Source organism: Ovis aries, chromosome 12 (assembly GCF_016772045.2).
Source record: "Ovis aries strain OAR_USU_Benz2616 breed Rambouillet chromosome 12, ARS-UI_Ramb_v3.0, whole genome shotgun sequence".
Classification (NCBI taxonomy): Eukaryota; Metazoa; Chordata; class Mammalia; order Artiodactyla; family Bovidae; genus Ovis; species Ovis aries.
The window spans coordinates 29,225,108-29,245,410 of record NC_056065.1 but is presented as its reverse complement, the minus strand read 5'-3'; the positions used below and the strand labels follow the sequence as shown (position 1 = coordinate 29,245,410).

Here is a 20,303-nt window from a genome sequence, read left to right as displayed (position 1 = left end):
CAGAAAAGGTGCTTTCTACCCACAGTAAAGAAGTTATGCACGCGTGCTAAGTCACTTCAGCCGTGTCCAGCTCTCTGTGATCCTATAGACCATACCCTGCCAGGGTCCTCTGTCCATGAGATTCTCCAGGGAAGAATACTGGAGGGGGTTGCCGTGCCCTCCTCCAGGGGATCTTCCCCAGGGAGGAGGAGCAAACCCAAGTCTCTTATGTCTCCTGCATTGGCAAACGGGTTGTAGAAAAGTCACGTCCAGTCATTGGCCAGGGTGGCTGGAGAGGACCCATGGTGGCCTGAGCCCCTCCTGACCCTCTGCTGCTCCCTGATGTCTTCCTCTGGCCTCCCAGGACTCTGATTCTCCGCGGCATTCCACGGCTTCCAACAGTTCCAATCTGAGCAGTCCTCCCAGCCCGGTGTCGCCCCGGAAGACCAAGAGCCTATCTCTGGAGAGCACGGACCGCGGGAGCTGGGACCCGTGAGCGGGAGCTGGGACCATGAGCAGCCTCCGCGCTCAGACGCTCTGGGCTCCCCTCCACTGCCCCCTCCTCTCACTGTCATCTCTTCCCCAACCTCTGCCTGAAAACGCCAGGGCCAACTGCAGTAGCAAGGCGGGGGTTCAGGAATTCTGCCCCTAGGACTTTCATCCCTGCCCTCCTCGACTTAACAGCAACAACCATAAAGGCAGACTTTCATTGAGCAGCTTAGATGAATACTGATTTCATTTCATACACTTAGCATTGCTTTCCAGACTATTTCACCCTTCCCCTAAAAGGTAGCTTAAGTAGACAGATTCCACACATGTAAGCGATAAGAATAAGATTAAGCAGACCTTGTTTTCACAGTAGAGTCTCATGTAGCCCTGAGACAGCACGTGGGGCTCGCCAGTGGGTCCCGGGCGCGCGCCAAGCCCCTTCAGCACCACAGTGAATGTCGACCTGATCGTTGCCAGTAAATCCCTTATCACTAAAACGATGCATATTTTACTACAAAACAGAGTTTAAATAAATACACAAATGTAGAGGTTAAGTACTGAATGTATATAGTAAAAAGAAGCATCTTGTATTCAACAAAAACTGGATGCATATATGAGAGATCATTTAATTTAAAGAACTGTGTTGTTTCCTGTCTGTTTTCCACCTAAAAAATGAAAGGGTAGAAAGGCCTGGCACTGATGTGTGAAGAGGGAGGTTGGGAGGAGCAAGCATCCCCTTACCGCCAGCTCTCCCACTGGGCAGGGGAACCTGCGTCTCTCACGCTGGACGCGGGCACCTGTGAGCTTTAGGAGATGCTCCAAGGCTTTGGTTTCATCGGTTTGGAGTGTAAATTGGGAACCAGACTTGTAACATTTAAAGCCTCTTCAGCAGCATCATTAAAAGGCAGATTTACTTCTATCCAAAAGACATTTCTATTTCTAGCAGTAGAATTTGAACCGCACTTCTCATCTGTTATTATATTTTGGTATCTTCTGCAGATGAATGTAGAAACGCAGTTTTGTCACCTTCTGGATCCCTTCCATCTGAAAGGATACAAGGAATGGCGTAGTTTCTGAAGGGCCATAAAAAGGTTCAGCAGAGTGCTTTTTTCCCTTGGCTGATCTCCTCCCCACCTTGCAGTGAGGCCTATGTCCCCAGCTGAGCCAGCTTCTCTTCAGAGAGGGATCTGTTTTGAGGGGGGGAGGGGGGTGTCAGCATCCTCAGATAAGCCTGGGAAAGGGGTTTAATTACCAAATAATGTAAAACCTCAAATGCAAGGACTTGAACAGCCTTAACCAAATACTCTTTCCCACATGGAGCAGGAAGCAGACAGCTCATCCCTGCCGCACACAGGAAGTCAACCCAGCGTGGCCTTCCTGAGTGGGTAAGCTTTGCCTCCCTCCTAGCTATATTGTGTTAGTCCCGTTTCCATTTGGATTCCTGCTATTTTAATTGCCATAAGGAAAGAGATGCAGAACCAGGAATTTATTTCTCCAGAGTCATTTCACCAGTTAAGCACATGAGTAGAGAAAGATAGAAATAAAAATATCTGACGGTCATACAGAGAATCTGCCTCTCTTACTTTTTATCTAAATTTCCCTGAGAAGTACCAACAGATTTTCTGCTGTCTTCTTAAAATTCAGCTGAAATGGAAGAGCATTCCTGCCATTACTTGTCCGCATCTTGGTGTGTGAGCACTGACGTCTTACCCACCCAGCACCACCTCCACACCGACACCCACACCCACACACACACCCACACACACACACACACACACACACACACACACACACACACACACACACACACACACACACACACACACACACACACCACAGCCATTCCACTTCCCACCGCAGGCCACAGGGAACTGGACTATTCCCAGAAGATGCCACTCTCAGGAGGAAGTCACTGAGGTTCAGGGAGGGAAGAAAGGGTCCTGTGTGGGCATTATATTGTGAAATACTACAATAGAGAATTTTAAAATAATAACAGGTTTGGCATTTACACATCCTGAACTTGGCGCTTGCTCAGATTTATCTTTAACTTGGGATGGGCATAAATGACTGCACAATTCTAACTTTCTAAATCCTTTGCTTTTGGAAGAGAAGTGTTATGTGGAAGTACTTTTGTGCATTTAGATTTCAAGAGTCAGACGTTGAGTCTGGTTACTGCCATGACTCCAGTCACTCCTTACGTTTGGCACTTCCCAGGAGGAGAGGGAACCTGCCAGCCGACTGCTGAGTGTCTGTGGCCCAGTCCCCTTCAGACCCTCCCACCCTCTTCTTTGCTTTCCCCTCACCTCTTCCTGCCCCCCTTTTCTCCTCTGAGCAGAGGCAGATCCGGCTGAGATTCACTGGACTCCACACTAATTAGTTTATAGCTTTGACAACTAAGTTTCTGTTGCCTATAGGTGCTTATTTCTTTCAGATGCTTTTAGGATCAAAATAATAACCATATCTGAAGTATAGTGAGTCATACCCTGTAGCCCCCGAACAGGGCAGATAAGGGCTTGTCCTGGCTTTTGGACTCACGGGGAGGTGTAATACTGACCCAGTAGGTTATACTCCAGTAATCTGAAACGGTCTTAGCAGTAGCAAGAGAGCAGTCCCAAATGTGATTCGTGTCCAATAGGAGGAGCCTTGGGGAAGAAACACTGCCAAGGGTGGTAATCTGGGGGTTATTTTCCCAAGATAGTGATCATTCAACTGGGTTTATCCCCATTCTCCAATATGAAGCAGTTACCTTCTGAAGGTTCTTGAAAAGAATGATTTGGGAAGATGGGGAATGGATTCTAGAGAAACAAAAAGCATAATGATCGCTGAAATGGATCAGTAACAAAGATTACGGAACAGATGTGATGCTGCTGTCTGCATTCGTCCTTTGTTTTCAAGCAGGACATTCAAAGAAACGTGGAAGCAGGAGCTTATTTCTCAGTAGAAAGGAAAAATAAGAGGCATTTCTGGCATAGTCGAGATGTGTTGATATTTGGTGCTATCTATATTCAGCCAATTTGTTGTCTACTCTTGAATTCTACTTTAATCTTGCTATGTGCTTTGGGTGTATAAAATTACATATATACATACACACACACACACACACACACACACACACATATATCTTTTTGCCAAAAACAGAAGCCTTCCTCCTTGTCAAATAATTGCTAAAGCACCTTTTTTAGTTATGTGTGTGCACACACACCTACACTTAGTGATTTAATCTTCTTTCTGAGGGAGCATAGTTTTAAGGCTGTGAAACACAACTAAAAAGGGCCCATCTATTTAATTTTCCAAGAAGAGCTTGTACCCAAGCTTCAGGGAAGAATCTGAAATCCCTGTTTTGTTTACAGCAGCATTCTGTCATTCCCCAGCTGGTTCTCAGCCTCCTCTGCCTTCCGTGTGGTTAGAGTCACGTCATTTTGTTTCTCAGTGGCCACATCTACTTCTGTGAAAGACCAGTTGCATTTCTATGGACTCTCAGGTATCGTTAAAGAAAAGCCAGAGTAGAGGTGGGCAGACATCCCTGACCCCCCAGGCAGAACAGGGCTGTTTACTGGCCTTTGTCCCCAAGCTCTGTGGTCTCCCAGCTCAGCGGAGCCCTGTCAAGCTCAGCATCCACTCTCTGGACAGAGGAGCGTTCTCAGCAGCGGCCAGGCTTCACCACTGCCCCAGTCTGCTGGGCACAGTTGGGAAATGACCAGGCCCCCCGCTCCCCTCCTCTCACTGGCCCAGCCCCTGCATTCATTAGATAAGCCACACGGCATTTCATTGGGCCCATCTTAAAAACCTCTTTCCCTGTTATGACTTCACTATGACAAGTCCAGCGTCCTCTGCAGAGCCCAGCTCCAAAGGGGCCCTCGCTTCAGCTGGAGCTCTGCCTCGAGTCTCAGCGCTGGTCGGCAGGCCAGGCGCTCCTCTCCCTTCGCAGGGATGACCGTTACACACACAAACCATTTCATTTATGGGGGGAAATTGATGAAAACAAATCAGCCTTGAAATTTCATGAAAACAAAATGACCTGCCTTTTTATTTGATAGTGTAATATCATTTATTTTATAAATTTTTTAGGGTTTTTTCTCATTGTAATATTATTGTACAGTTTTGCATGGCCTGGGTGTAATCATTTTTTTGTTTAGAATATAATGCTGACAAATAAGTGTGTATGGAAGGGGAAAAGATAACTGCTTTGGCCTCTGATCACTCTTTATTTTGTTTGGTTTTACCCCCTCAGTGTCTTAGGGAACTTTATAAGGAGATTCTCTGCTACCAAACAATGGTGTGGATTCTTTTGCACAGAAATATTTAAGGTGGGACAGTCAAAAATGTAACAAGACTCCTCGCCGATATTTTATGTTGGTATCACTTAATATTAACCAGACTCTGATGTATTGCAATAAAACAGAGAACTGTTAGAACTGAGTATTTTGTCTTTTTTTAAGAAGTCTGAGGAATGGCAAAAAGGTGACTGACTCTTTTCATCTCTGAACCCCGATTTCTGCCTGTCTCCCCCCTCAGCCAGCTTCCTCGTGACACTGGAAGGATGGGGAGTTAATCTGGGCCTCTTCTTAGTTCCTCCCATAGCTCAGGTGAGAACAGTGTTTGACCCTCTCTCCGCTCTCTGGTCCGAACTCCCTTGGTGCCCAGTCTGCAAGGCCAGGCTCTGCCAGCACATCTGTGGGCTGTCCTGCTGTGTGTGCTTGCCACAGGGAGCCTACCACACGAGGCCCGCCCCACAACTTGTGCTTGAGCTAGAATGTCACAGCTGAGGACGCTCAGGAAGGCCTGGGTGGTCTTAACAAAGGAGATCTTAAATTGGCTGCAGCTGAATAATTATTCTGAGACCCCACCCTGTTCCGTTTCACATGTAATGGACTTTTCTGTTAGCTGTTGGTTCACTGTTTGAAACCGTGCTTTAGAGACAGGAGCTGTGCAGAGGTTGGCAAACATCTGTAAAGGACCAGTGAAGAAATATTCTCGGCTTTGCAAGATTTGTCTCCTGCTCCGACTCAACTCTGCCATCTTTCTCTGATGATGAATATGGGCTAAGCCTTCTGGGTTCAGGTACAGAGAGCCTCATGGTGGGAACAGGGCCAAACCTTGCAGAAGCATCTGGAGGCAGGAAAGGGTGTGACGTTGACCTCGGGCTCATCATCATCAGCTCAGAAGCCTTTGCAAGTGAAAGAATTAATGCCAGAATGCTAGGGTTTTGTTTTCTTGTTTTTTTTTAATTGAAACAAGTACAGACAATTTACAAGATTTGTACGAATATTAACACAGCCTGAGATGACCCCTTGGGTCCAAGCAGGTGATATGTGCACATCAAGACCAGGGGCCTGGGGCGGGAGGAAGGACCCCCGCACACCTCTCTTGGAGCCCAGGGACAGCGCGTGTGGCCCTCTCTCCTTCTGTGGCTCCTGTCCTCCTTGTAGGAGGCGGCAGTTCTCTGGAAACCTCCGCTCTCAAGAAAGCCTCTAGCAACCAGCCAGAGAGCAGGTGTGGGTGGGCCTGGCTTGGCAAAGTGGTACTTGTTGGCACTGCTCAGGTCAGCACTTCTAGATCCAGGCCACAGAGGAAAAGGCAGAAAATACAAATCTCATTCTAGAAACACACACACACACACACAAACCTGATATTACACACTCAATAAAATCCAAAAAGGCTTTTCTGGTTTTGGTGTTTTGTTTTTGTTTTTGGTGGCAGGGATTCAAAGGAAGAACTCTTATCTTCTGGTTAACATTCACATTAGCAAAAAAACCCTGTTACAAAAAGGAAGAGGAAATAAAATTGTCTTTTTATCGAGAGCCATTTCAGAGGATTACTAAATAATAAGCAAATTCTGACAGACAGTAGTGGGGCTGCATTTTCATCCTTGCTCCTCTTACCCCACAGCCACTTAGCAAAAAACCATGTATAAGCGCGGGCAACAGGCTCCGAGCAGCATCCCCCCATCAGCCCGGCCGCCCTCTCCCACCGGGTGAAGTTTAAATGCAGCGTGGCACCACCAGCTTCCCACTAGCTTCAGCGGCTCAAGGACCGAGGACGGAGGGTCCTGCTACTGCTGCTCGGCCTGCCTCCTGCAGTAGTTGCTGTAGGCCTCCTCAAACATGGCCTTGCAGGGGAACCGGGCCTTCAGCTTCGAGCAGATGAGGAAGGAGCCGCCCATCTTCCTGTGCAGGGAGTAGGTCTCCTCGGGCGGCGGGACGAGCCGGTGCCTCAGCATGATGGGGATCAGGTTGTGGATCTTCTCGGTGGTGCTCTGGGTGCCAAAGTCAAAGGGCTCCTCCGAGGCAAAGGCCTCCCCCAGGATGAGGATGGCATCCAAGTGGGCGTCTTCCATGGCCTGGAGGAAGCGGGAGGGGAGACTGAAGGGCTGGGGCTTCAAGCCCAGGGCTCCTCCCACACACACCCCCAGGGGCTAGACTGAGCGCTCCCTGAGGGCAGGGCAGGTAGTGAGTGCTTCACCCAGATTGAATCATGGTAACCAGGGCATGAACTCAAACCACTTCCTGTGTGACCTTTCTTCCAGGTAAGAAGAAAGGGAGCTTGGCAGATCTGTGGCAGAATGCCAGGTGTGACCCAGCCTGAGGGCACTCAAATCCAGAGGTTTTATAAAATGCCTGTCAATCCCAAAAGAGCCACAGGCCTGAGCTGAGGTGAGCCTCTGCACTCCTGGGCGGTAGACCCAAGACCACCTGGGGTCCGCAACCCTTCCCCTCTGTCAGGAGAGGACAGTGCTGCTATCTGGCGACAGGACCCCAACACGGTCACTCCTTCATTTAAGAGGCTACTAAGATCTCTTCCAGCGCGCCCCTCACCCCTTCCCCAGTGAGGCCACAGGAAGTGGGGGCTGGGTTTTGCCATCCCACCTGCTCACCCAGGCCCTGAGCGCCCACAATGAGCCCAATGACTAGGATCTCGACATGGGCTGGGGTGGGACACAAGGGCTTCATGACCAGCCCTGGTATTCTGAGGACCTCGGCCCACCGGCTGGGACAGGGCCTGCCCGACCTGCCGTACCAACTCTGATTTCATCCACTTACAAACTGAGATACCCTTCAGATTTCACAGGAAAAGCAGTCCTCGTCCCACCCTTCCCACAAATACCAAAATTGGCCCAGTGGCTGCATGTGACTCAGCAGGCCTGGTGCACCTCCAGAGTCAAGAGAGCTCACCTTGACCTCGTAGCCGGTGAGGAACTTCATCTCTATGGATTTCTTCAGTACAGCCTCCCTGTCCTGGTTAGCAGCAGCCCTGATGATCTGGACAGAGGCACCATGGGTGGCACGTAGAGAGGAGATCCTGGGGGGTCCAGGGGCTGGCACCCTCCCCTCCCCTCACATGCCAGCACATCCACTTTTACCCTTTACTTGGGTTTCCCTGGTGGCTCAGACAGTAAAGAATCTGCCTGCAGTGCAGGAGACCAGGGTTCCCTGAGTTGGGAAGATCCCCTGGAGAAGGGAATGGCTACCCACTCTAGTATTCTCGCCCAGAGAATCCTATGGACAAAGGAGCCTGGGGGGCTCCAGTCCACGGCGTCACAAACTCAGACGTGACTGAGTGACTTTTACTTTCCTCTGCGCCTCAGGCGGCTATGACCTCCTCCACTGTCACCGAACACCAGGAACAGACGGACATCCGGACGGGAGCCCACCCTCCCTCCAGGCCCCAGCAGGGCACGCGCCAAGGCCAGCCCCCCACACTCCTCTACCTGGATGTAGAGGTCGGTGAAGGATCTGTCAAATTCCCGAGTTGCCCCGAAGTCCAGAAGAGCCACCTGAGGATGGGCGATACCAGGGAAGGTTTGCCCCCGTGGGGTGGAGGGACAGGGCCACGGGGGGCTGAGACCCCTGGATCGTGGAGCCCTGGTGCAGCAGAGCTCAGAGCCCCTGTGGGAGCCCGCCGGGTGCTCACCTTGTGCAGCTCAGGGTCGTAGAAGAAGTTGGACCAGTTCGGGTCTGTCTGCATGAAGTGGAACTCGAACAGCTCCCGCAGGCACAGTACCAGGATGTTGTAGCAGATCTGGGGGCCGGTGGGTCCAGTCACACCGCGCCAGGCCGCCTGGCCCCTCCTAGACCCAGACCTGGAAGCCTGCCCCCTGCTCTCCTCTCATCACCCACCTCACCCCACCTCCCGCCCACAGCCAACTTTGATTCCAGGTATATCGCCGAGTAGGGAGACGATGAAGCACTCTTGTCCCTGCCCCCACAGGAAGTGCTGGGGACTCTAGGGTCACCAAGTGACATACCTCATTTCGAATCTCCTGGCTCAGCCCCTCGGCCTGGTCCAGGGGGAAGCCAGACACCAGCTCTGTGGTCAGCACGTGGGGGCTGCAGAGCTCGTCCACGATCTCGGGCACGTAGAAGAAGGGGTGGTCCTTCAGTAGCTCCCTGGCAGGGTCGAGAGATCACACCCTGTTTGCCCTGATCCTCCCACCCCCACCCTGGAGACGACACGCAGGACAGCAAGGGGCTGAACCCTCCAGGCCGAGGGCCCTGCCTCCAGCTGGTGGGGGACGGGGCTCCGACTCCAGGCTCCAACCACGGTCTTCCGCCCCTCGGCGTTGGAGGGGCTTCCACCTCTCCTGTCCCCGCAGCGGGAGCAGTGGGCGAGGGCCCGAGGCTGGAGACGCACCTGAACCTGCGGGCACAAGCGGCCTCCCGCTGGTAGTCACACTCAAGGGCCAGCTCCCGCCGCAGCACGTCAATCAGGTGTTCGGGGAACAGGCCTGGGTGGGGGAGGAGGGTGTCAGGGTGGCCAGGGGCTCCCCGAGTCAGCACCCCACCCTCGACGCCTGCCCTTGCCCAGCAGCAGCCTCAGACCTTCTGGAAGCATGTTGCTCATGTTCAGCACAGTCATGAGGTTGTTGACATCACTGTTGATGCTCTGGGCCACGCCAGGGTACTGCGGGGAGCAGAGGGGCACCAGGCACTCAGAGCACTGCCCTGCGGGCCCACCCTCCTGCCACCCATTAGCTTCCCAGCTGTGTCTCTCCCAGACCCCACAGCTCTAGGGCGGAGCCAAGACCCCACGATGCTGCTGTAACCCTTGGACCCACCTATTCTACTCCACCTACCACACCCCCACGCCCATGCAGAGACAGCTGCCCCACCCCTCCAGCTCAGGCCCCCAGGCAGACCGTCACTCGCCCCCGTCCCCACCCCACTCGAACCAAGCTTGTGGGAGGCTGCTAACCCTCCCAGTCACTCCACAAATACTTCTCTGCACCGAGCGCTGATCTGGTGCTAGGGACATAAGCGAGGAGACATGCACTCTACCCTGGGCGCGGGGCACACAGGGCATGTGGGTGCAGAGGCCCCCACACCACAGGCCCCGGCTCTGCCCTGAGCAGCTCCTGAAGACATGAGCACACACCCTGGGCGCCTACCTGGATCTTCATGGCCACCTCGCGGCCCCCCTTCAAGCGGGCCAGGTGCACCTGCCCGATGGAGGCGGCGGCGAAGGGCCGCTCCTCGAAGTACTCCAGCTTGTCCCGCCAGTTGGGGCCCAGGTCGTTGTTGAGAGTTTTCTGGAGAGAGAGGCCAGGGAGGGGCTGTGAGCACAGCCGGGGACACCCTGAGGAGGCCCCCCATCCCCTCCCACAGGGCTGCCGTGCCCCAGCCAAGAAGCCCCGGCCTCACCATCATCTGCTTCAGCGGCATGAAGTCTGCACTCTGCCTGACCCGATCGAAGATCTTGGCCAGATGGGGGTTGATGAAGGCATCGTCTGGAAGGCAGCAGAGCAGACAGCAGAGTGCTGACCCCTCAGAAGGAGGGTGTGCAGGCCACCTCCATCACCCTGCCCAGTGCAGCCTCCTCAGAGGAGGTCCAGTGCTGCTCCACCCTTCCACACACTGAGCCCCGGTTCAGAGAAGCCGAGGCACAGGCCCAGCCTCAGGTTCCTCCTGCTTGAGGGGAACTGGTTTGCTCCCACTCAGGACACCAGCCTCTCAGCTGCTCTGCCATGGGGGGGGCCCCATCAGAAGCCCTGAGGCTCCCCTGAACCCAAGCTCCACTCTCAGTGCTACACCAAGCCCGCCTCCTGCTCAGCCACAGCGTCTTCCCCAGCCTTCCTTCCCTGGACCACACCCCTCACGCCCCGATGTCACGGCACTGCAGCCCGTGAGCTCCCCCACAGCACCCTAGGTCCATCAGCCTGACTCTCGTCAATTTTTGAGATGCCAGGACTTTGGGATATGCCAGGACACTCAGAAGAAGCCAAAAAACAACCGGGGGCTCTTCTTTAAGATTGTTTTTTAAACATCCCAGGTTGGTTAACAGCAAGGACGCAAACAAGAGAAGCCAGTGAGCAGAAAACCTCCCTCCCTGCTCGTCGTCCCAGTGGGGCCAAAACACACGCCCTCTCTCTGCCCCCCCCCCCCCGGCCCCGCCAGCCCACCCCTGCCCCCCGCCGGCCACACTCACCCTGGATGCTCAGCATCTGGCCCAGCTTGAGCGCCGCCCCGCGCACCTTGCAGAGCGTGCGCACGATGCGCTCCGCGTTGGCCTCCGACAGGAAGGGGCTGGAGTCCAACACGGCCTTCTTCCCTGCAGGGGAGCAAAGCCACCATGATGCCCCTCAGGCGGGGCTGCCAGACCTGGGACCCCCACCCCCCCCACTCAAGACTGAATACAACCCAGCCCACCAGCCCCCGGTTGTGAGTCTTGGCAAATCACTGGTTCTCCCAGTAAAAACAGGAACAATACCGAAATGTCAGGGTTCAACACGTTTTAAGGGCGGTGGAATAGAGCCCAGCAGAGAGCCTGACACAAAGGGCTTCCCTCCCGGGGTGCCACAAAACTGGCAGTGCAGTTTTAACTCCACATCTCACACTTGCCCCCCAGACACTGAGGAAGGCCCTCCAGGGCCCCCTAGGTCTCCCCAGGCCAGCCCCCAGCATCCTCCCAACATACACACACACACAGGCTGGCCTATGGGGCCTCTCCCTCCATGTCAGCGCACACACACACACACACACACACACACACACACACACGGACTGGCCCATGGGGCCTCTCCCTCCATGTCAGCCCTGGCCAAGTGACAGTCCCTTGCCCCTCAGAAAGTGAAACTGAAAAAAGTGAAAGCAAAGTCACTCAGTCGCGTCCGACTCTTTGCGACCCCATGGGCTATAGCCTACCAGGCTCCTCCGTCCATGGGCTTTTCTAGGAAATAGTCCTGGAGTGGGTTGCCATTTCCTTCTCCAGGGGATCTTCCCAACCCAGGGATTGAACCCTGGTCTCCCGCATTGTAGACAGACGCTTTACCTTCTGAGCCACCAGGGAAGTCACTGCCCCTCAGTGTCCTGGACAAAGGCCACCAGCACCCCCGGAGTCCCTGCACAGTCACCCAGGGCCCGCTGGCCAAGGTGAGAGTGCAGTCCTCCAGTAGGGGGAGTGAAGGGTCAAGGACAGCCTCACCAGGTGGGTGCCCACCTCTCCCCTCTCCCCACAGAGGCCCTGCAACCAGCTGGCCCAGGGAGAAAGTGTAGGAACCTCAGGGGAGCAGAATACTCAGGGGTGGGAGGGTACAGGGTAGTGACTCAAGGTGACGAGGAAGGGGTCACCCAGTGGTCCTGCCCTCTGTCCTGTGAGCCCAGTTAGACCAGAAACTCCCCAGGCTGCCCCCACGGCGCCTGGCACTTTCCTCAGCCTGCATCCCTGCTGGCCTGGTCCAGCACTCAGAGCAGGTCTGAGCCTGATCCCCATGGGGGGACCAGGGGAGGTGACATCATGCCACTGCCCTCTGCCCAGGGCTCTATCAGCCTGGCCTCTGATATAGCAGGGCCAAGGGGCTAAAGCAGGGTGAGTCTGAAGGCCAGCATCTGAGGGTAGCTGTTAGGCCTACACAGGGTCAGGCTCACTCTCAGGGAACCAGATATCAGGACAGGGTCCCAGAAAAGGGAGAGAGTTAAGCTCCACAGGAAGAGGCCAGCAGCTGAACGTCAAGGAAGCCACAGCCCCTGAGCGGGGCCACTCCAAGGTGGCTGGGCCAAGAGGAGTTCCTGGCAGACCTCTAAGTCCCCTCTGCCCTTCCCAGCCGCTCAGCCCCTGGGCCCTGTGGGCGGGGGACCTGGGTTGTGTCCCTGAGGAGGCAGGGGAGGAAGAAGACCCCGCCCCAGGCAGGAGGAGGGCGCTTTCACCCCGAGTGACACGGTGACTCTGACATTGAGAGACAGGGCCTGGCCCCCTGAGATTTCTAGGCAGCCCCTCCTCACAGCTGGCCAGTCTCCACAGCCCGGGCAAGGGTGGTCTGAGAACAATATGGGGAAGTCAGGGAGCCCATGGTGGGCTGGCCCCCAGCCAGAAGAGGCTCCCTGGGGAGGGCGGGGTGGGCTGGTGGGTGCCCTCCAGGCCCAGCACTCCAGGCGCTGCTCAGGAAGGGGGAGCACACCCTCTGGCCTGAGCCCCACGTCCTGCTCCCAGTCTGGTGGCACCCAGGTGCCCTGACCCCCAGCCAGGCCACCGCTTCCCTGACAAACGACACCAGCTGTAACCTAGGAGCCAGGGTTGCCTCTTCCCTGCTTGGACAAGGCAGGATGGAGAGCTGCCAATTTTGGAGTGGAGGATGGGAGGATCTGTGCCTAGGGAAGGCTGGCTTCTCACTCCAGAGTCAGGCTTCACTTCCTGGAGCCTCAGCACCAACACTAAAAATACCTCCCTAATCCTCTCTGTCCTCCGGCCCCTTCCAAGGACATACATGCTCAGGGGCCAGTGGGACGGGCTAGTGTTGTCTCCCCCGAGAGGACTCTTGTCCCCTTGAGAGGGTCCTGCAGGTGCAGCAGGGCCATCCAGGTGGCTGGCAGGCCACCAGGGGAGCCGGCCCCAGGGCTGTAGCCAGGGCTCAGGGACCACAGCGCAGCCGGACCGTGGGGACCACTCAGGGTCCACAGTGATGGGAGGAGGAGGTGTCAGGCCCTGGAATGAGCTGATGAGCCCTGAATAGGGACAGGGGGCACTCAGCCCGGAACATCAAGTACACGTTGAGAAATCCACAAGCAGACGGCTTTAGCAGGGCTGCCCTTAATGGCCACCAGAATTCCATTAAAGGGAAAGTTCTCTGCATCTACCCAACCCACCCCCATGCCAGGACAAGCTTGGGGGACAGGCCCTGGCTGGGCACCCCCACAAGTGGGAGGCGGGGGGAGCTGCCCCCTGACCCACTAACACAGCACCATAAACACCCAGGTTCCAGCAGCCAGTCTGGAGAACTTTCTCCATGGGGTGCTGCCCACAGCTGGCCACCCAGACCAGGGGGAACTGGGCATTCTGACCTGACCCCAGGCTGACCCTGGGATCACAGGAGAGTCATGACCTTCGCCTCAGAGACAAAAGGGTCTGAGGCTGGAGAGGAGATGGCCACCCCAGGGTACCGAGCAGGGGGATGGAGGCCCCATAGCTCCAGCAGCTCCCACATCCCTCAGCCACAGCCAAACGGGGAGCCCTGGGCAGCTGGCCTAGCAGACCCGGGGCCCCAACGGAACCCGACACTCCTGTCAGGAGAGAGCAAGTGAACTCCTCTTCACCCTCTGGAGGAGCCAGGAGGGTGGGTGAGTCAACATGGGCCGGGACGGGTGCACAGCGGCCTTCAGGTTCCAAACTCCAGGGCTGCCATTTATGCAAACACAAGGTGCAGGGTGCCCATGGAGGCCAACCCTCGGGGAACACAGACAGGAGCTCGGAGCTGACACGCCCACCTCCCAGGGCCCACCCTACCCTCCTGGTCAAGGGCCCAGCTCACCTGAGGGGTCCTCAGGGCGGAGGCTCTTCTTGGCAACCTCGGCCAGGGCCCCAAAGCCCAGACCTACGGCCAGACCTGCAAAGAGGAGGTTGAGGGCTCTGGGCATTCGCTCAGGAGCTGCACATTGCCCTTCCCCATGAGCCCCGGAGCTCCAGGCAGACAAGGACCTCGCTCCCCAGGGACCCCCGCTGACACTGTGGACCTCGCTCCCCAGGGACCCCCGCTGACACTGTGGACCTCACTCCCCAGGGACCCCTGCTGACACCGCAGACATTGTGAAAAGGTAGGAAATACACAGTGACTGTTTCCAGAGAACACCTGGACCAAGACGAGCGCGCTGGTGGAAAAGTCCCCTCTACCCGCACTCCCATCGTCTTTGCTATATGCTCACATGACACACACGCACGCCCGAGACAACATACAATGAAAAACACACGGGGAGGCACAGCACAAATGGAAAATAAACCAGGAATGGCTGCAGGCCAAGGACAACACAGGCCACCCTTCGGGACACAGTCACCCACTTCACAGTGTGTGCAGTGAGCCTCAACACCCTAGAACTCTCTGACCTAGTTCACTGCAGCTGCAAGGAGACATATTACCACCATAACATACAGCAGTCATTGGTAGGGTTGGAACATTTTGCGAAAGCCATGGGGACTCACTGGAGTGCAGACCGCAGCTCTCACTCGAGGAAGGCCCCACAGACACGCACAGGGGTTTACGGATGGTGGAGTACCAGCCTCACTTTCTCCTTTCATCAACCTTTGAAATCAAGGTTTCTTAACACCTCATTTGTCCAGAGGTTGGTACTGGATGATCCCAACTGTCCAGGAGAGGCCCGAGGAGCCCAGCAGGTGCCACTCAGCCCACACAGAAAGAAAGCCCAGGAGCCTGGCCCAGGGCCCATCTCCTCTACTTCAAACACAGATCCGGCTGGCTTAGGGGCAGGAGCGCAGTTAGCCGAGAGTGTGAATAGCACGTGGAGGAGGACACTGACCACAGCAGACGGGACAGCAGTGACCCGGGAAGATGCCAAAGAGGCCCAAGAACAGCCGGCGCTGGTGAGCACGGTCCTGGGGGCGGGGAGGTTGATGGAACAGCTTCCTTCCAGGCCCGGTGGGCGCACACCGGGCAAGGAAACCTGCACGTGCTTTTACATTTTCCAAATTTTCTACGATTATGTGTTACTTCTGTGAGAAATACTATTGCATTTACTGAGAAAGCTACTTAATGAAGATAAATTTCAAAAATCAAAAAAGATAACCAAATTAAAAAATATGTACTTTTGGAATACACTTTACCCATCATTAGGCAAATGCGCAGCCCCCACTTTGTCAGCTGTAAAGGCAGCTCCTGCCTCTTCCATCGGTGTGAGGATTAAACAGTGGAATAAGACTGAAGCGCTCCCAGGAGGGGCAGTCATAGCGCAACATTGTTTAAAGATGTTCACTATTACTGTCCTTTCTCCTATTCAAAGGGTAGACCAGTGCTGCCCAGGAAATAGAATGCCAGCTACGGATATTTTTAATTTTCTCGTGACCACATTAAAAAGGCAAAAAGAAGCATACGAAATGAATTCTGATTGTATATTTTACTTAACCCAAAGTACTCAACATATTTCTTCTATTTCTTTGCATTGTTCACTTAGGAAGGCTTTTTTATCTCTATTCTCTGGAACTCTGCATTCAGATGGGTATATCTTTCCTTTTCCTTTGCCTTTCACTTCTCTTCTTTTTTTCAGCTATTTCTAAGGCCTCCTCAGAGGAAAACAATAGAATGGGAAAGACTAGAGATCTCTTCAAGAAAATGAGAGATACGAAGGGAACAGTTCATGCAAAGATGGGCACAATAAAGGGCAGAAATGGTATGGACCTAAAAGAAGCAGAAGATATTAAGAGGTGGCAAGAATACACAGAAGAACTATACAAAAAAGATCTTAATGACACAGACGATCATGATGCTGTGATCACTCACCTCGAGCCAGACATCTTGGAATGTGAAGTCAAGTGGGCCTTAGGAAGCATTACTATGAACAAAGCTAGTGGAAGTGATGGAATTCCAGCTGAGTTATTTCAAATCCTAAAAGATGATGCTGTGAAAGTGCTACACTCAGAATGCCAGCAAATTTGGAAAACTCAGTAGTGGCCACAGAATGGGAAAAGGTCAGTTTTCACTCCAATCCCAAAGAAAGGCAATGCCAAAGAATGTTCAAACTACCACACAATTGCACTCATTTCACATGCTAGCAAAGTAATGCTCAAAATTCTCCAAGCTAGGCTTCAACAGTACATGAACCGAGAAGTTCCAGATGTTCAAGCTGGATTTAGAAAAGGCAGAGGAATCACAGATCAAATTAGCAACATCCACCAGATCACAGAAAAAGCAAGAGAACTCCAGAAAAAAAACAATTACTTCTGCTTCATTGACTGAGCTAAAGCCTTTGACTGTGAATCACAACAAACTGTGGAAAATTCTTAAAGAGATGGGATTACCCGACCACCTTACCTGCCTCCTGTGAAACCTGTATGCAACTCAAGAAGCAACAGTTGAGAACTGGATATGAAAAAATTTACTGGTTCCAAATTGGGAAAGGAGTATGTCAAGGCTGTATATTGTCACCCTGCTTATTTAACTTATATGCAGAGTACATCATGAGAAAAGGCGGGCTAGATGAAGCACAATCTGGAATCAAGATTGCCAGGAGAAATATCAATAACCTCAGATATGCAGGTGACACCACCCTTATGGCAGAAAGTGAAGAAGAACTAAAAAACCTCTTGATCAAAGTGAAAGGGGAAAGTGAAAAAGCTGGCTTAAAACTCAACATTCAAAAAACTAAGATCACGGCACTCGGTCCCATCACTTACTTCATGGCAAATAGATGGGGAGACAATGGAAACAATGACAGAATTTACTTTCTTGGGCTCCAAAATCACTGTAGATGGTAACTACAGCCATGAAATTAAAAGACACTTGCTCTTTGGAAGAAAAACTATGACAAACCTAGACAGCATATTAAAAAGCTGAGACATTACTTTGCCAAGAAAGGTCCATCTAGTCAAAGCTATGGTTTTTCCAGCAGGAATGAATGGATGTGAAAGTTGGACCATAAAGAAGGCTGAGTGCTGAAGAATTGATTCTTTTGAACTGTTGTGTTGGAGAAGACTCTTGAGAGTCCCTTGGACAGCAAGGAGAGCAAACCAATCAATCCTAAAGGAAATTAATCTTGAATATTCACTGGAAGGACTGATGTTGAAACTGAAGCTCTAATACTTTGGCCTGATGCAAAGACCCTGATACTGGAAAGACTGAAGGCAGAAGAAAGGGTCAACAGAGGATGAGATGGTTGAATGGCATCATCAGCTCAATGGACATGAGTTTTAGAAGCTCCAGGAGATGGTGAAGGACAGGGAAGCCTGGTGTGCTATATACTCCATGAAGTCGCAAATAGTCAGACATGACTGAGCAACTGAACAACAGCAACTCAACATACCATCCCTTACAAGTACTCTATATAAACGTTGTTAAAAAGATATATTACTCTTTTCTTACACTAAGCCCTCAAACCCAAGGTGTGTTCTACTCTCAGAGCACATCTCAACTTGGACCAGCCACATTTCAAGGGCCTAGCAGCACATGCCAAGCATAAGCCAAGTTCTGGCAGCCACAGGAAGAGGCCACAGTCATCTGGAGATGCCCCCAAGGACACCCTGGTGTGCTGAATGGAGATGCTGTGGCCTGTTTCCCTCTGACACCCCAACCCAGCCCCAGGGGACACTGAGCACAGAGCCGGAGCCGCATCTCTGGTCAAATATTAACTCCCTGCTGCCTGCCCATCCCCACCCCACTCATCACACTATCTGACTTAGCAAAATAATGATAATGGGAACGTTAACCTTCAAATCCTAATGACCTTCACCAGTGTCTCTCTGCCCCAAGATTTTTCTCTGGGTAGATCAAATCCAAAGAGAAGCCTACGAGAGAGGCAGACACACCAAAGGCTACCCAGCCTGGCCACTGCGAGCAGACGCCGCGCCCCTCCCTCTGCAGAGCCCCCCGCGCCTCCTGCTGGGCCCCTCAGACTCTTCTCTGGCCACTTCTAGGCTGTGGGACAGAGCCAAAGCTCTCCAAGCCAAGGACATGTCACTGAACACTGAATCACGGAGGGAACATTCTGCAAAGGAGAATGCAAAGGAGCCGCAGGCTCCTCCTCTGGCCCCGCGAACTCCCTCAGGACCAGCCTGGTGCCAGGCCTGCAGAACTGCCAACAGACAGGCTCCCCACTGCGGCCCGGGAGGTGAGCAGCCCCGCCAGCCAGCCAGCCCTGACCTTGACCTCAGAGCTCCTGCTCTACTGAACCAGGAATAGACTGGCCCTCCTGCCAGTCCCCAACACGGCTGATTTAAAGGACTCTCAGAGCCTCGTGGAGAGAGAAGGGCAGGGTGCAGGAAGGTTCCTTCTTCCCACAGAGCCAGGTGGCACCTCTGTCTCAGATCCCCCGAGTTGGTAAGGACACCCTGAGCCCAGGCTCGCTCACTCTCTGTGTGTCACCTTTATCCCCACCCACACCCAGCCCCCCAGCCCTCAGGGCAGCGCCATCCATCCCCTGACCCACAGGCAGCCCTGGCCTGGACCACATAGGCTGCTCAGAGGTCCCAGAGGAGACCAGCCACAGATCCAGGTCAGCAGCCCCACGGCCACTGTCAGCAGCCTGGCCACCACCCTAGGCTGTGAGAAGGCGCCAACCCTTTTCAAGAAGGTTCCTACATTTCTCTCACCAGAGGAGGTTTTTCAAGCTAGAAACACGGAAGGAGTAAGTAGCTGCAGGGAGCAGGGTTCTCCCTAGAGGAGTTGGGAGCAGTGGGCTGCTTCCCAGGGAATTGGGCCTGTTCCTCGTGACCAGGAAGCCCAGGCCCCAGAGGCCCTCTGCAGGTCCTCAAGAGATAAATATGTCCCCTCTGAGCAACCACTGGGCTTCCGCCCACACAGGCACAGAAGTCAAGGAAAAAGTAAAAATAAAACACCTTCTAGTAAACAGCGGTGTTTGTGAGAAGGCTTGGTGAGAGGTGCCTGAGAGCAGAAAGAAGTGAGGAAATGTTCCGCATTTACCTGCCAGAACCCCCAGGCATGTTTACCAAGCAAGGCTGGCCAGAGATTTCCTGCAGCGGTGAGGGGCAAACCTAAGGGAAAAACAGCTTCACTCACACTGCACCACCCACGTGCCAGGCACTGCTCTGGGGCCTCACTTTTATCAACACATCCCACGGTCCTTCTGATCTCTTAGAACAAGAAAGTCCACAGAAAAGGCAGTGGACAAGGAAATTTCCTTTGCTTCAAGGTGCTCCGGAACCCTTGGTACTTCCACCTTCGCTCTCATCTCCTGCATCCTCCACACCATGCCAGCTCCAGGCCTGGGAGGGCCTGCCACAGCGCTGCAGGAAGGCAAACAGGAAGGAGTGGTAGAGGAAGTTCCCTGCAGGGTGAGTGTTCTCCTTGGTTCTCAGAACTGGGCCAGGGTGAGGGGGGGAAGAACTGACGGCCCCTCTGCTGGATCAGGGAGAAGGGACGAGTTCAAGGGTGACAGACTCAGATTCAAAGTGCCTTTGAAGTTATATGCTCCTGGGAAATGCAGGAAACCATGTTCCCTCACCCTTGCCAAGGTTGCTAACTTCTCCTGGACTTACGGGGCATCAGTCTTGTGACCTCAGAGGCACAGAGGAGCGCTGGCTGCTTAGAGGGACAGCACATGCGCAGCGTGCGTCCTCGGGAAGTCAAGCAGCAAAGCTGGCATCACTGAGTGCCACCCAACGAGGGACACCAGGGCAGCCGCTGTCGACACCAGGACCTCAGATCTCCGCACCCTCAATGAAAATCAAGTGTCCTATCAATAAATGCTAGTGGGGGAAGCCTGACTTCAGACAAGTCAACACACGGCTTCATGCCAGGAGCTCAGAACACACAGTCCTACTGCAGGAGGTGTGAACACTCCCACCCCTACAGAGCTGCACCCCCCACCGCAGCCTAGGGGTCCACTGGCATCCGCACTGCTGAACCAACTCGGCAAGGCCCCTGGCAAGACACAGCAGGGTCTACA

The 20,303-nt window shown here is 53.7% G+C and overlaps 2 protein-coding genes across 26 annotated transcripts in view; one reads left to right on the top strand and one right to left on the bottom strand.

The window, feature by feature from the left end:
- The window catches only part of CDC42BPA (CDC42 binding protein kinase alpha), a 298,329-nt gene extending 293,449 nt beyond the window's left edge, over positions 1 to 4,880 (top strand). For all 21 annotated transcript variants that reach the window (XM_004013640.6, XM_060396358.1, XM_060396357.1 and 18 more), the window contains one exon: positions 344 to 4,880. In XM_004013640.6, the coding sequence (XP_004013689.2) occupies positions 344 to 475 (132 nt within the window). In that variant the 3' untranslated portion in view covers positions 476 to 4,880. The remainder of the gene's footprint in view (positions 1 to 343) is intronic.
- A 792-nt stretch (positions 4,881 to 5,672) lies between these two features.
- The window catches only part of COQ8A (coenzyme Q8A), a 47,452-nt gene continuing 32,821 nt past the window's right edge, over positions 5,673 to 20,303 (bottom strand). For all 5 annotated transcript variants that reach the window (XM_042257166.2, XM_027976322.3, XM_027976320.2 and 2 more), the window contains exons 5-15: positions 14,207 to 14,281; positions 10,891 to 11,013; positions 10,107 to 10,192; positions 9,854 to 9,994; positions 9,288 to 9,369; positions 9,100 to 9,193; positions 8,714 to 8,855; positions 8,380 to 8,487; positions 8,177 to 8,242; positions 7,641 to 7,727; positions 5,673 to 6,808 (exon numbers count right to left, since the gene is read on the bottom strand). In XM_042257166.2, the coding sequence (XP_042113100.1) occupies positions 6,521 to 6,808; positions 7,641 to 7,727; positions 8,177 to 8,242; positions 8,380 to 8,487; positions 8,714 to 8,855; positions 9,100 to 9,193; positions 9,288 to 9,369; positions 9,854 to 9,994; positions 10,107 to 10,192; positions 10,891 to 11,013; positions 14,207 to 14,281 (1,292 nt within the window). In that variant the 3' untranslated portion in view covers positions 5,673 to 6,520. The remainder of the gene's footprint in view (positions 6,809 to 7,640; positions 7,728 to 8,176; positions 8,243 to 8,379; positions 8,488 to 8,713; positions 8,856 to 9,099; positions 9,194 to 9,287; positions 9,370 to 9,853; positions 9,995 to 10,106; positions 10,193 to 10,890; positions 11,014 to 14,206; positions 14,282 to 20,303) is intronic.